We start from the raw sequence: 12,500 nt of genomic DNA, 5'->3' as shown, positions 1-12,500 counted from the left end.
AGCCAGACAAGCAGCAATGCTTGCCTCCACTTGTGTGTCAGAGGGGGGGACTGAGATGATCAGCTGGGTGTCATCGGCATAGCAGTGGTAGGAAAAGCCATGGGAGTGGATGACAGCACCAAGAGATGTAGTGTAGAGAGAGAAAAGAAGAGGACCCAGAACCGAGCCTTGGGGAACCCCAGTAGTGAGTCTGTGTGGTTCTGATACAGACCCTCTCAGCATCACCTGGTAGGAGCGACCCGTCAGGTAGGATGCAAACAGGGAGAGTGCAGAGCCTGAGACACCCATCCCCTTAAGGGTGGAGAGGAGGATCTGATGGTTCACTGTGTCGAACGCTGCAGACAGGTCCAGGAGTATCAGGACGGAGGAGAGAGAGTTCGCTCATGATGTATGACAGATCAAGCGCAGCTGAAGGTGTTGATGATGCAAGGTTGGACATGTTTGCTCGGAAGCAGAGACCATATGAAGCCATTCCTCCAACCCGATCAGCGCTGAAGGAGCATGTAAAGCGTGCTGCCTACCAGGCGGGCTGTATCTGGAGTCAGTCAACAATAAGTCAACCAGAAACAGAGGATCCTGCCAACTGGGGCTGGAAGAAGAATGGAGATCTGTAGCTAGGCAGATAACAGGCGAAAAACAGGCGAATCGTTCACTTCCGGATAAAAGCGTCAAAATTGGTACACATACTCCTTGGGTAGTACTGTTTTGATAAAACCCGTTAGCCACCTGAAAATTCAAGATGGCGGCCATTTATCAAGATGGCCGCCATTGAATATAGAGTAATATTACATTTCCCAACAAAATCACATAGATACAAGCGCCAAAATTGGCAAACATACTCCTTGGGTATTGCTCTTTTGATAAAAACCAAAGATTTTAAGATGGTGGCTATTTTTCAAGATGGCCACCATTGAATATACAGTAATTCGCAGTAATTTCACAATAAAATGTCATAGATATGCACCAAAATTGGCACACACACTCTTTGGGTATTGCTCTTTTGATGAAACCTGTTACCCATGTAAAAATTCAAGATGGCAGCCATTTTTCAAGATGGCCACCATTGTACAGTAGGCTATATACAGTCAAATCAAATTTAGAAGTAAAATAGCTTAGAAGCAAGCACCAAAATTGGCTCATATACCATTCTTTTAATAACATTTTAGCAGCCACCTAAAAATTCAAGATGGCAGCCATTTTGCAAGGTGGCCGCCATTGAATATACACTAATAATGCATTTCTGAATAAAATCACCAAAATATGTCCTATTTGAGTAATCTTGGTGTCAAATCATACATTTTTCACTATGTAGAATCTGAATCTGGACCCATGGACTGACTCACTGGCTTCCTTGTACCATATATCAGCCCCGGAATCCTAATCTTCTGCTAAATTAGGGGATCATGCTATGTTATAAGTCTATTATGTGTAGCATTTTCCTGTACAAGACAAAGAGGAAGGGTAGTGTTTCCTTAAGAGGTGGATTTTCAGCCTGCGGCGAAAGATGGGCAGTGACTCTGCTGTCCTGACATCAGTGGGAAGTTCATTCCACCACTGTGGGGCCAGAACAGAAAAAAGTTGTGACCGTGTCGATCGACCAGAAGGACCCTTGAGTGACGAGGCAATCAGTCGCCCCGAGGTGGCAGACCGAAGTGGTCGGGCAGGGGTGTAGGCATCGCCCATAGCCCGGAGGTAAGAAGGAGCGGTTCCTTTCACTGCCCTATAGGCTAGCACCAGGGTTTTAAACTGGATCCGAGCTGCTACGGGGAGCCAGTGTAGAGAACGGAGAAGGATAGTTGTGTGGGAGAACTTGGGGCGGTTGAACACCAGACGAGCTGCAGATTTCTGAACAAGCTCCAGAGGTCTGATGGCAGATGCCGGACCACCAGCCAGGAGGGAGTTGCAGTAGTCCAGGCAGGAGATGACAAGAGCCTGGATGAGCACCTGGGCTGCCTTCTCCGTGAGGAAGGGGCGAATCCTCCTGATGTTGTAGAGGAGGAATCTGCAGGACCGTGTCACTGACGCGATGTTTGCCGAGAACGACAGTTGATCGTCCAGCGTCACACCCAGATTCTTCGCAGTCCGAGTTGACGTCACCACAGCATTATCAATGGTGATGGCCATGTCTCGGTGCGGACAGCCCTTCCCCGGGAGGAACATCAGCTCTGTCTTGTCCAGGTTGAGCTTCAGGTGGTGCGTCGACATCCACTCCGAGATGTCAGCCAGACAAGCAGCAATGCTTGCCTCCACTTGTGTGTCAGAGGGGGGGACTGAGATGATCAGCTGGGTGTCATCGGCATAGCAGTGGTAGGAAAAGCCATGGGAGTGGATGACAGCACCAAGAGATGTAGTGTAGAGAGAGAAAAGAAGAGGACCCAGAACCGAGCCTTGGGGAACCCCAGTAGTGAGTCTGTGTGGTTCTGATACAGACCCTCTCAGCATCACCTGGTAGGAGCGACCCGTCAGGTAGGATGCAAACAGGGAGAGTGCAGAGCCTGAGACACCCATCCCCTTAAGGGTGGAGAGGAGGATCTGATGGTTCACTGTGTCGAACGCTGCAGACAGGTCCAGGAGTATCAGGACGGAGGAGAGAGAGTTCGCTCATGATGTATGACAGATCAAGCGCAGCTGAAGGTGTTGATGATGCAAGGTTGGACATGTTTGCTCGGAAGCAGAGACCATATGAAGCCATTCCTCCAACCCGATCAGCGCTGAAGGAGCATGTAAAGCGTGCTGCCTACCAGGCGGGCTGTATCTGGAGTCAGTCAACAATAAGTCAACCAGAAACAGAGGATCCTGCCAACTGGGGCTGGAAGAAGAATGGAGATCTGTGGCAGATATTTTGGACAGAGCTCCCACCCATTGCAGAGAGTTGCAAGCAGCTGACCAAGTGTGGATGCAAGTCGGAGTGCTGCGGTCGATGCAAATGCTACAGATTTGGATTTGGTCTGACCTGCACGGCACAGTGCAGCTGCAGATGCGAGGTTTAGAAGTGTCTTCCTCATCCAGGCAGCAAGACCATAAGCGAACAAACAGACAATTTGGTCAAGAGAATAAGTATAGGCCTACTGTCTATAAAAAATAAAATAAAGAAAAGACAAAAAAAACAAACCTGCCTCAACGGGATCATCACCTTATCGTGGTGGGGCAGTTTGCATGTCTCCATGACCCCTAGAACTATGTCGGTAATCGCTAATCTATGTGATTTTATTGCAAACTGTAGCAATACTGTATATTAAATGGCAGCCATCTTGAAAAAGGGCCACCATCTTGAATTTTTAGGTGGCTGCTAATATGTTATTAAAAGAATGGTATATGAGCCAATTTTGGTGCTTGCTTCTAAGCTATTTTACTTCTAAATGTGATTTGACTGTATATAGCCTACTGTACAATGGTGGCCATCTTGAACAATGGCTGCCATCTTGAATTTTTACATGGGTAACAGGTTTCATCAAAAGAGCAATACCTAAAGAGTGTGTGTGCCAATTTTGGTGCATATCTATGACATTTTGTTGTGAAATTACTGCGAATTGCTGTATATTCAATGGTGGCCATCTTGGAAAATGGTCACCATCTTAAAATCTTTGGTTTTTATCAAAAGAGCAATACCCAAGGAGTATGTTTGCCAATTTTGGCGCTTGTATCTATGGGATTTTGTTGGGAAATGTAATATTACTGTATATTCAATGGCGGCCATCTTGAAAAATGGACGCCATCTTGAATTTTCAGGTGGCTAACGGGTTTTATCAAAACAGTACTACCCAAGGAGTATGTGTACCAATTTTGGCGCTTTTATCCGGAAGTGAACGATTATTCCCGTTATCTGCCTAGCTAAACTGGATAGTTAGGAACCAAATGGACCCTTATGGGTCTGTAACTCTGAGAGTGTACAAATGGAACCAAATGGACCCTTATGGGTCTGTAACTTTGAGAGTGTACAAATGGAACCAAATGGACCCTTATGATGCTGTAACTATGAGAGTGTACGAATGGAACCAAATGGACCCTTATGGGGCTGTAACTCTGAGAGTGTACAAATGGAACCAAATGGACCTTTATGGGGCTGTAACTCTGAGAGTGTACAAATGGAACCAAATGGACCCGTTAGGGTCCATTTGGTTCCATTTGTACACTCTCAGAGATAAATGAACATTGATTTTACAATATAAATTGGTGTCCCAGAGATAGAAAGGCCACTAAATGGGGGTCCGTAGCCTTAATGCACGTCAAACTGAGGGTCCTTGAAATTAGAATGGTTGAGAATCACTGCTAGAGCCGTAAAAAAACTTCTCTTATGGGGGTCCCTGGAATATCTTTTCAAATGGGGGTCCGTGGGCTAATAAATAAGTGTCAATTTGGGGGTCCTTGACATGAAAAAGTTTGAGACCCATGCACTGCTTTACAGCACTTATCTAGGGCACAAAACATTTCTTAAAAGACACACTGCTCAGACAACGAGGCTTCCAGTCAACAACTCTTTCCTCATCTCTGTGTGTTCACGTGCCTAGAATAGATAAGCCCTGTAAAGGCATGTGTTTTTTTTAGGGCATTATTACACTCCTTGGTCTCTCCCTCCTTGTCTGTTTGGCTTTAGTTATATTGCGGTAGCATGCTCTACGATGCAGATTGGTTAAAATAATGCTTTATTCATTTCAAATAGAAAAAGTTTATAGACTGCATCTTTATTGCAGTGAAGAGAACAGAAGAGGTATAAAGCAGCAGTATATATATATATATACTTACGTAAGGAGATCCGTCCAGCGTGTCGGTGTTCACCACCGGAGGAGAATTACCCTGTGGGGGGACATAGGAAGAGGCAACAACGGTTATTTAAACATATAAGAGCACAGGGAAGAGCGTGTGTATCGTTTCTGTCGGGCCAGGGGCTGGCTTGTAGTGGACATTTGTGGCAAAATTGTGTTTTTGCCACAGACATAAAAAATGAGTAGACAAACCTATAAAGAGCTATAGCTATGACCATTACAGGTCTGTAACTCTGAGAGTGTATAAATGTAACCAAATGGACCCTACGGGTCCACGGACACATTTTGTCCGTGTACGGACACATTTTCCGTAACACAAAAGCATCAAAAGTTGCAGATCTACAAGCTCGAAACGCGGCGTGAAGCGACGCGTTTCTGAGCTTGTTGATCAGCAACTTGATCTGCAACCTTTTTATGTTTGAGATTTTTCAACAATGCTGAAAATGTATTTCTCAACATTTCCGTTTATAATGACATCACATGCCCGAAATAGGGAGACCAGATTGAAAGTGGTTAAGTGTGTCTGTGTGGGTTTAATAAATATTGAACCAAGGAATAGCTTGTGACTAAATAAGAACTACACTGGAGCCGTTGGAACACAGGTTGTATTTTTTCCATTTTCTGAAAATAACGATTTGGGACATACAGTACAAGGCCATCTGACAGTGACTATGTGGCTATATACAGCATATATATATATTCAACATTATATTCAGTCACACATATTCAACACACACATACTATGATAGAAACACACACAGCCACATAGTGGCAAAATATAGCACACACAACACATGCTGACACACACACACACACACACACACACACACACACACACACACACACACACACACACACACACACACACACACACACACACACACACACACACACACACACACACACACACACACACACACACACACACACACACACACACACACACAAAAGAGAGAGAGACAAAGAGACATACAGAGAGAGAGAGAGAGAGAGAGAGAGAGAGAGAGAGAGAGAGAGAGAGAGAGAGAGAGAGAGAGAGAGAGAGAGAGAGAGAGAGAGAGAGAGAGAGAGAGAGAGAGAGACACACACACACACACACAGCTACAAGGCTGAACCTCAGCAGGCCTCCACACACCTCTCTTACAAAGTGTGACTGTCACCCCCTCCCCCTTTCCCCACGCCCCTCCCCCACTGATCCAAATACGTACAAGTCAGCACATGTATGCTATATCCTTTTCTTGTTCTTTTTTTGTGCATTCCACATAATGTCTGAAAATAAACCCACTGCTGCTGTTGTGAGAAGAATATGTGTTTTTATATTCTGAGCCTCATGCAGCAGCGTCTCTCTGGCTGTTCTGTTCCTCCAGCATGTCATCTGTGAGCAGCCAGGTTGTATTGTTTATAGACAAGACAGCACAGGAGAGGAAGACTGCCATACATATCCTTCTAGATTTACATAAAACACACACATGCGCACGCGCAAGCACACGCACACGCACACACACACACACACACACACACACACACACACACTCACTCTCTAAACCTATAAAGCCCAAATCTACAAGCTCACAACGTGTCACAACAGCCACGTCGTAGAGCTTGTAGATCTGTGTGACACTATAGCGCACATAAGCATACATTACACATAACTCTATAACTCCAACCGCTAAACCTAACTTTTATCAATAGTAAGCCTATCACTAAATTATTATCTCAAATTCTACTACAATGCTTAAGGGGACATTTGGCCCTCATCAGTATATTAATAGTTAATACAAGTACACACACACACACACACACACACACACACACACACACACACACACACACACACACACACACACACACACACACACACACACACACACACACACACACACACACACACACACACACACACACAGGATATATCTGGGACATCTTATATGCCACTTCAAGATCCATTCCTTGCAAAATGCAATTACTTGCAACTACCTGCGACACTTGCATACATTCAAACACACACGTATAGAGCAGTTGTAGAGAAGTTATATTTATTAGTACTTATAGTTAGATTATTTTGCCCCACTTTTATTTTCACCATATCATATTTATTCCAATTTTTTTGGCTCTTTCTCCTTCAGATTCTGTCCAAAAATCGGTACACAGTCTCTATAGTTATGTCAACGGATGTGTCCGATATTTCATATTCCATCCAGAATCCTGATTGTTCTGGCCCCACAGTGGTGGAATGAACTCCCCACTGATGTCAGGACAGGAGTCACTGCCCATCTTTCGCCGCAGGCTGAAAACCCACCTCTTCAGAAAACACTACCCTTCCTCTTCACCTTAGCTTCTTATTGTTAACTAGTTGTACAAACTCTTGTTTTATTGTTTTATTGGATCTTGTTTATTCGATACACTTATTTGTTTTAGCTCGTGCTCATTTGATTTTCCTATTTTGTCTCATCTGTTTATGAAAGTAGGTAGCTGATATATTGCACTTTTACTTCATCGCTAGGTATACTCTTGGTTGCTTGTTTTAGAAGAGAATGCACTTAAGACTTCTGGTGATTAGTAGTTTTGTTCCCTACCTATGTTGAATGCACTTATTGTAAGTCACTTTGGATAAAAGCGTCTGCTAAATGACTGTAATGTAATGTAATTAGCTAACATTGGCTTCCAACGTTTGCAGGATTGGTCCGTTTTGAACAAAATGCCTCAGATCATGAACGCAGTGTGCGATTTCCGTGACATTTCGCACACGCATTCCCACTAGGCCGAGGAAGAAATGCCACCCTTTTTCACATTGGCCTATTATAGCGCCACCAGCAGGTCTAATTCAGCAAAAGACATTTTTGGAACAAAATGCCTCAAATCAGGAATGCAGTGTCCAATTGCCGTGAAAGGCCCTAAGAAGAAATGGCGCCCCTTTTCACATTGGCATAATATAGCGCCACCAGGAGGCCACAACAACCTACCTGACCTGGCGGAGACTTGTGCTCCGAGGAGCAATTTTTTCTAGTTTCTTTTCTTTTTTTGCCGATCACTATTGTCAATTGGCCTCACGTTGGCTAACCATATAGAGCGCTAAATATAGATGTTGGTCTGTCCCAATGTGTATATTTATGTTTATGAAAGTCATTGGTGAAATGACAACCTATAGTGCACAGTCACACTGTACTCTGCGCTAAGTGCTGCTGGGGGGGGGGAGGAGGGGGATGATTGATAGCGTCTTTGAAGCACCGACGACTGCACTTTTCTCCTCCAATGTCATCCTTAAGTGAACCGCGTTACACCGCGTAGTGTTGCTGTCGGGCAGAAACCTTGTATCTCCGTATTGCAACTTTCTTTTTGTAAATTAATGCCCATCTTCAGTGTTTCTCAAACCTTTTCATGTCAAGGACCCCCCCAAATGATATATATTTGGACCATGGACCCCCATCTGAAAAGCTTTTGTGTCAGGGACTACCGAAAGAGAATATTGGTGTGAAAAAATGTTAACTAGTAACTACCGTACTTTTGCTGGGGACCCCCTGGAACCTATTCATCATACAACCTTCATCATATAAGGCTATTTTAACTATTTAAAATGCTTCTGGTGATTAGTGGTTTCGTTCCCCACCCTTGTTGAATGCACTTATTGTAAGTCGCTTTGGATAAAAGCGTCTGCTAAATGACTTGTCTATAAATGTAATGTAATGTATTTAAACACATTTTTTAAACGATTATTAAAAAAAGGAACGTTTTCGGACATACAAGGATTCTACGCGACAACGACGATATTAATACAATGCTGCGCTCAAAGTTTCAGAGGACCAAAGTGCCTGTCTATACACTGTGTTAGTGTATATTAAACACAATAGCAATTATGTAACAATTAACCCAAAGTGTTTACTGTCAACACAATAGCAATAATGTAACAATTAACCCAACGGTTGCCAGTCAGCACACACACAAAGCACTAAAGAGATGATGAGCTGCATCAGTACCATTTCCCTGCCAACTTAGTCAGTTTTGGCTTCATCAGCGCCCTCTGGAGGACACGTTTGCACACAGTGTGACACGCGTACGGATGAAAAAAAAAGGCAGTCTCATTACAATCAGTGGTGGAAAAAGTACTCAAATATTTTACTTAAGTAAAAGTATCAATACTGCAGTGTAGAAGCACTCTGTTACAAGTAAAAGTCCGGAGTTCAAAATTGACTTGAGTAAAAGAACAAAAGTATTGGTATCAAAATGTATGTGGAGTAACTTCAAGCCTAACTTCATAATAATTTATTTATAACGCACTTAACATTTTGGCAAATCACAAAGTACTACATTCGGCAACCTCATAAGACCCTTGTTGGTGTAAAAAAGTAGTTCAAAAACTAATTAAGGCACAGAGTAAAAGATTTAACCCATTAAGACCTGAAGAAGCATCTGTGTCATTTTTTGATTTGAGCTAAAAAGCATTATTTTACACTTTGGCTATTCAAAAATAGTTAAAATTTGTGCAAATCTTTGAATATATATATTTTTTAACGAACATTTGTAACTCAAATGTTTGCTTCTGGGGGTCCCTGGAACAAAATATTTTGAGATGGGGGTCCGTGGCTAAATTCATATCATTTTGGGGGTCCTTGACATGAAAAAGTTTGAGCACCACTGACATAGTAATACAATTTTTTCAAAAAATACATTTTGTAGAATCGGCCTCAGATCTGGATAAAAAAGACCAAGCAAATGCTTTGTTAAAAACGTATGTCACTAATACGGACTAGAGGTTCTCTAGACTATTTCATTTTAACGATATGATGTGTGTGATGAAGTTCAAGCGCTTCAGACAGCTCTCGCTTTTTTTCTCTCCACGTTGTCTAGCCACTATGCACACGCACACGTACACACACACACACACACACACACACACACACACACACACACACACACACACACACACACACACACACACACACACACACACACACACACACACACACACAGTTAATTAAAGCCTCAGAGAGCAAACACACTGGCACAGAGTGAACCGTTGCCTCAGTTCAACTCCTCTATCGTCGGGCAGAAAACTAGTATCTCCATATTTCAGCTTTTTATGTTTTCTTCTTCAATTAATAATGCCCTATTTCATCATCACAAGAGAGTCACACAAAAAGTTTGTGAAAATAGCAGATCTACAAGCTCATCGATAATGCGACGCGTTATGTGCTTGTAGATCTGCAATTATCATTTTAATGTTTTTAAAATGATAACATATATATTTTTTAAATAACGGTTTTGGACACGAAAGGTTTTGCACCCGACAGTCACCATGCTGAATAACCTCACTTCAACCACTGCTGGAAAAAAAAGTAACTATGTACATTTACTCAAGTACTGTACTTTAAAGTACAATTTCAAGGTATCATTTATTCATACTTTTTGCTTTCTACTCCATTACACCTCAGAGAGGCAAACTTTTTACTCCAATTATTTGACAGCTCTTCTGTTACATTTTACTTTGCAGATTTATGATTAATACAAGAGTTTGGAGCTACGAAAATAGCCGAATTAGCGAGTATACCAATAAGCTCCCGTTCTAGCTGTGGGAGGGGTGGGCAGAATGGAAAAGAGGGGCATCTATGTAAAAACTCAACTGCATCAGGTATTTTGGTACGTGATTATAGGCAGATTCAGGCCACATGTGTTTTGCTCTGGATTTCTCCTTTTAACCAATTAACACCCTATAAATCATACTTTGGCTATTTATGAAAGGGTTGGACCTTTTTTTGTTTTGTGCTCTTACTTTGTTACCGTGTATTACCCAAGTCAAATGTGTAATACAGGGACTTTTACTTGTAACAGAGCATTTCTCCATTGTGTTTTTGCTACTTTTCCTTTTACTTAAAAAAAGAAAGAATTCGAGTTCTTCCTCTAGTGGCAGTCAGTCAGGAACATCAGTTCAACTCCTATACAACATCCATTAAAATGTGTAAATCATTGGTTTCATCAGGAGATGTACATATAGTGTTTGTATTTGTTGATGATATATATTATTGTGTTATTGTTTATGCTGAAAAGAATACATAGGACCACAATGGAAACAAGTCCTCAGGACTTTTTTTGTGTTATCCTTTTAGGCTTGATGTACCACCACGTGCTGTTTACATTTCTGACTGATAAAGTAATCAAATCCACCAAGTCTAACCTCAGTTCAACTCCTGTACAAGTCTAACCTCAGTTCAACTCCTGTACAAGTCTAACCTCAGTTCAACTCCTGTACAAGTCTAACCTCAGTTCAACTCCTGTACAAGTCTAACCTCAGTTCAACTCTTGTACAAGTCTAACCTCAGTTCAACTCCTGTACAAGTCTAACCTCAGTTCAACTCCTGTACAAGTCTAACCTCAGTTCAACTCCTGTACAAGTCTAACCTCAGTTCAACTCTTGTACAAGTCTAACCTCAGTTCAACTCCTGTACAAGTCTAACCTCAGTTCAACTCCTGTACAAGTCTAACCTCAGTTCAACTCATGTACAAGTCTAACCTCAGTTCAACTCATGTACAAGTCTAACCTCAGTTCAACTCATGTACAAGTCTAACCTCAGTTCAACTCTTGTACAAGTCTAACCTCAGTTCAACTCCTGTACAAGTCTAACCTCAGTTCAACTCTTGCACACTGCTCCACATACAAAGCCTCATGAGTTTTGCATGAAGACACAAACATCTGTGCCGTCTGAAACAACACGACATGCTGTTCTGTTCTCTGCTCCGCTTTGATCTTCATCTGACTGCCACATTACACTTAAAGAACCTTTAAATAAATAAAGATAGAAATAATAGAAACAGTCTCTCTCTCTCCCTCTCCCTCTCTCTCCCCCCCCCAACGGCCTGCTGTGCCAAAGGACATTATGTCACAAACCATCCTTATCTAGAGACTAAAAAAGAAACTGTTCTTCTTCCTCCAGTGTCAGTCAGTCAGTATAACCCCAGTTCAACTCCTGTACTGTACTGTACCCTCCACACATCCCCATTAAAAGATGTAAATCAGTGATTTACAGTAAAGTATGTAAATCAGTGATTTACATTAAAATATGTAAATCAGTGATTTACATTAAAACATTTAAATCAGTGATTTACATTAAAAGATGTAAATCAGTGATTTACATTAAAAGATGTAAATCAGTGATTTACATTAAAATATGTAAATCAGTGATTTACATTAAAACATTTAAATCAGTGATTTACATTAAAAGATGTAAATCAGTGATTTACATTAAAAGATGTAAATCAGTGATTTACATTAAAAGATGTAAATCAGTGATTTTGGTTTCATCAGGAAAGGGGAGACAAAAACGATTTCCCATAGATTTTGTCCTTTTTATCCTTTGTACATAGTGTTTTGTATTTATTGATGGCATATATTATCGTGTTAATATTTGATGCTATGTTGATTAATTCAATACATAGGACCACAATGGAAAAGTCCCCAGCACTTTTTTGTGTTATCCTTTTAGTCTTAATGTCTTACTGTACCACGTGCCGTTTACATTTCTGACCAATAAGGTATTCAGATCTCTCTTTTCTCCCCCTCTCCCTCCCCCCCCCTTCCCCCCTCTCTCTCTCTCTCTCTAGAGAGCTTCCTTTCCCTCTCAGTCTAACAGGCCTGCTGTGCCAAAGGACATTATGTCACAAACCATCCCTATCTAGAGAAAAATAATATTAATAAGTGGAACAGGCAGCAGAAATGCAGGCAGCCCCCATGCAGCGCATCATGGC

At 42.0% G+C, this 12,500-nt stretch overlaps 1 protein-coding gene across 1 annotated transcript in view; it reads right to left on the bottom strand.

The window, feature by feature from the left end:
• Positions 1 to 12,500, bottom strand: part of dlg4a (discs, large homolog 4a) — a gene marked incomplete at its 5' end in the record, with an annotated part of 225,793 nt that overhangs the window by 44,221 nt on the left and 169,072 nt on the right. Inside the window, one exon of the mRNA XM_084074799.1 lies at positions 4,744 to 4,794. Coding sequence (XP_083930925.1) covers positions 4,744 to 4,794 — 51 coding nt within the window. The remainder of the gene's footprint in view (positions 1 to 4,743; positions 4,795 to 12,500) is intronic.

This window comes from Gymnoscopelus microlampas (genome assembly GCF_963454915.1).
Source record: "Gymnoscopelus microlampas genome assembly, chromosome: 12".
NCBI lineage: Eukaryota > Metazoa > Chordata > Actinopteri > Myctophiformes > Myctophidae > Gymnoscopelus > Gymnoscopelus microlampas.
The sequence above is the reverse complement of the archived record's forward strand: the minus strand, read 5'-3'. Positions and strand labels throughout refer to the sequence as shown.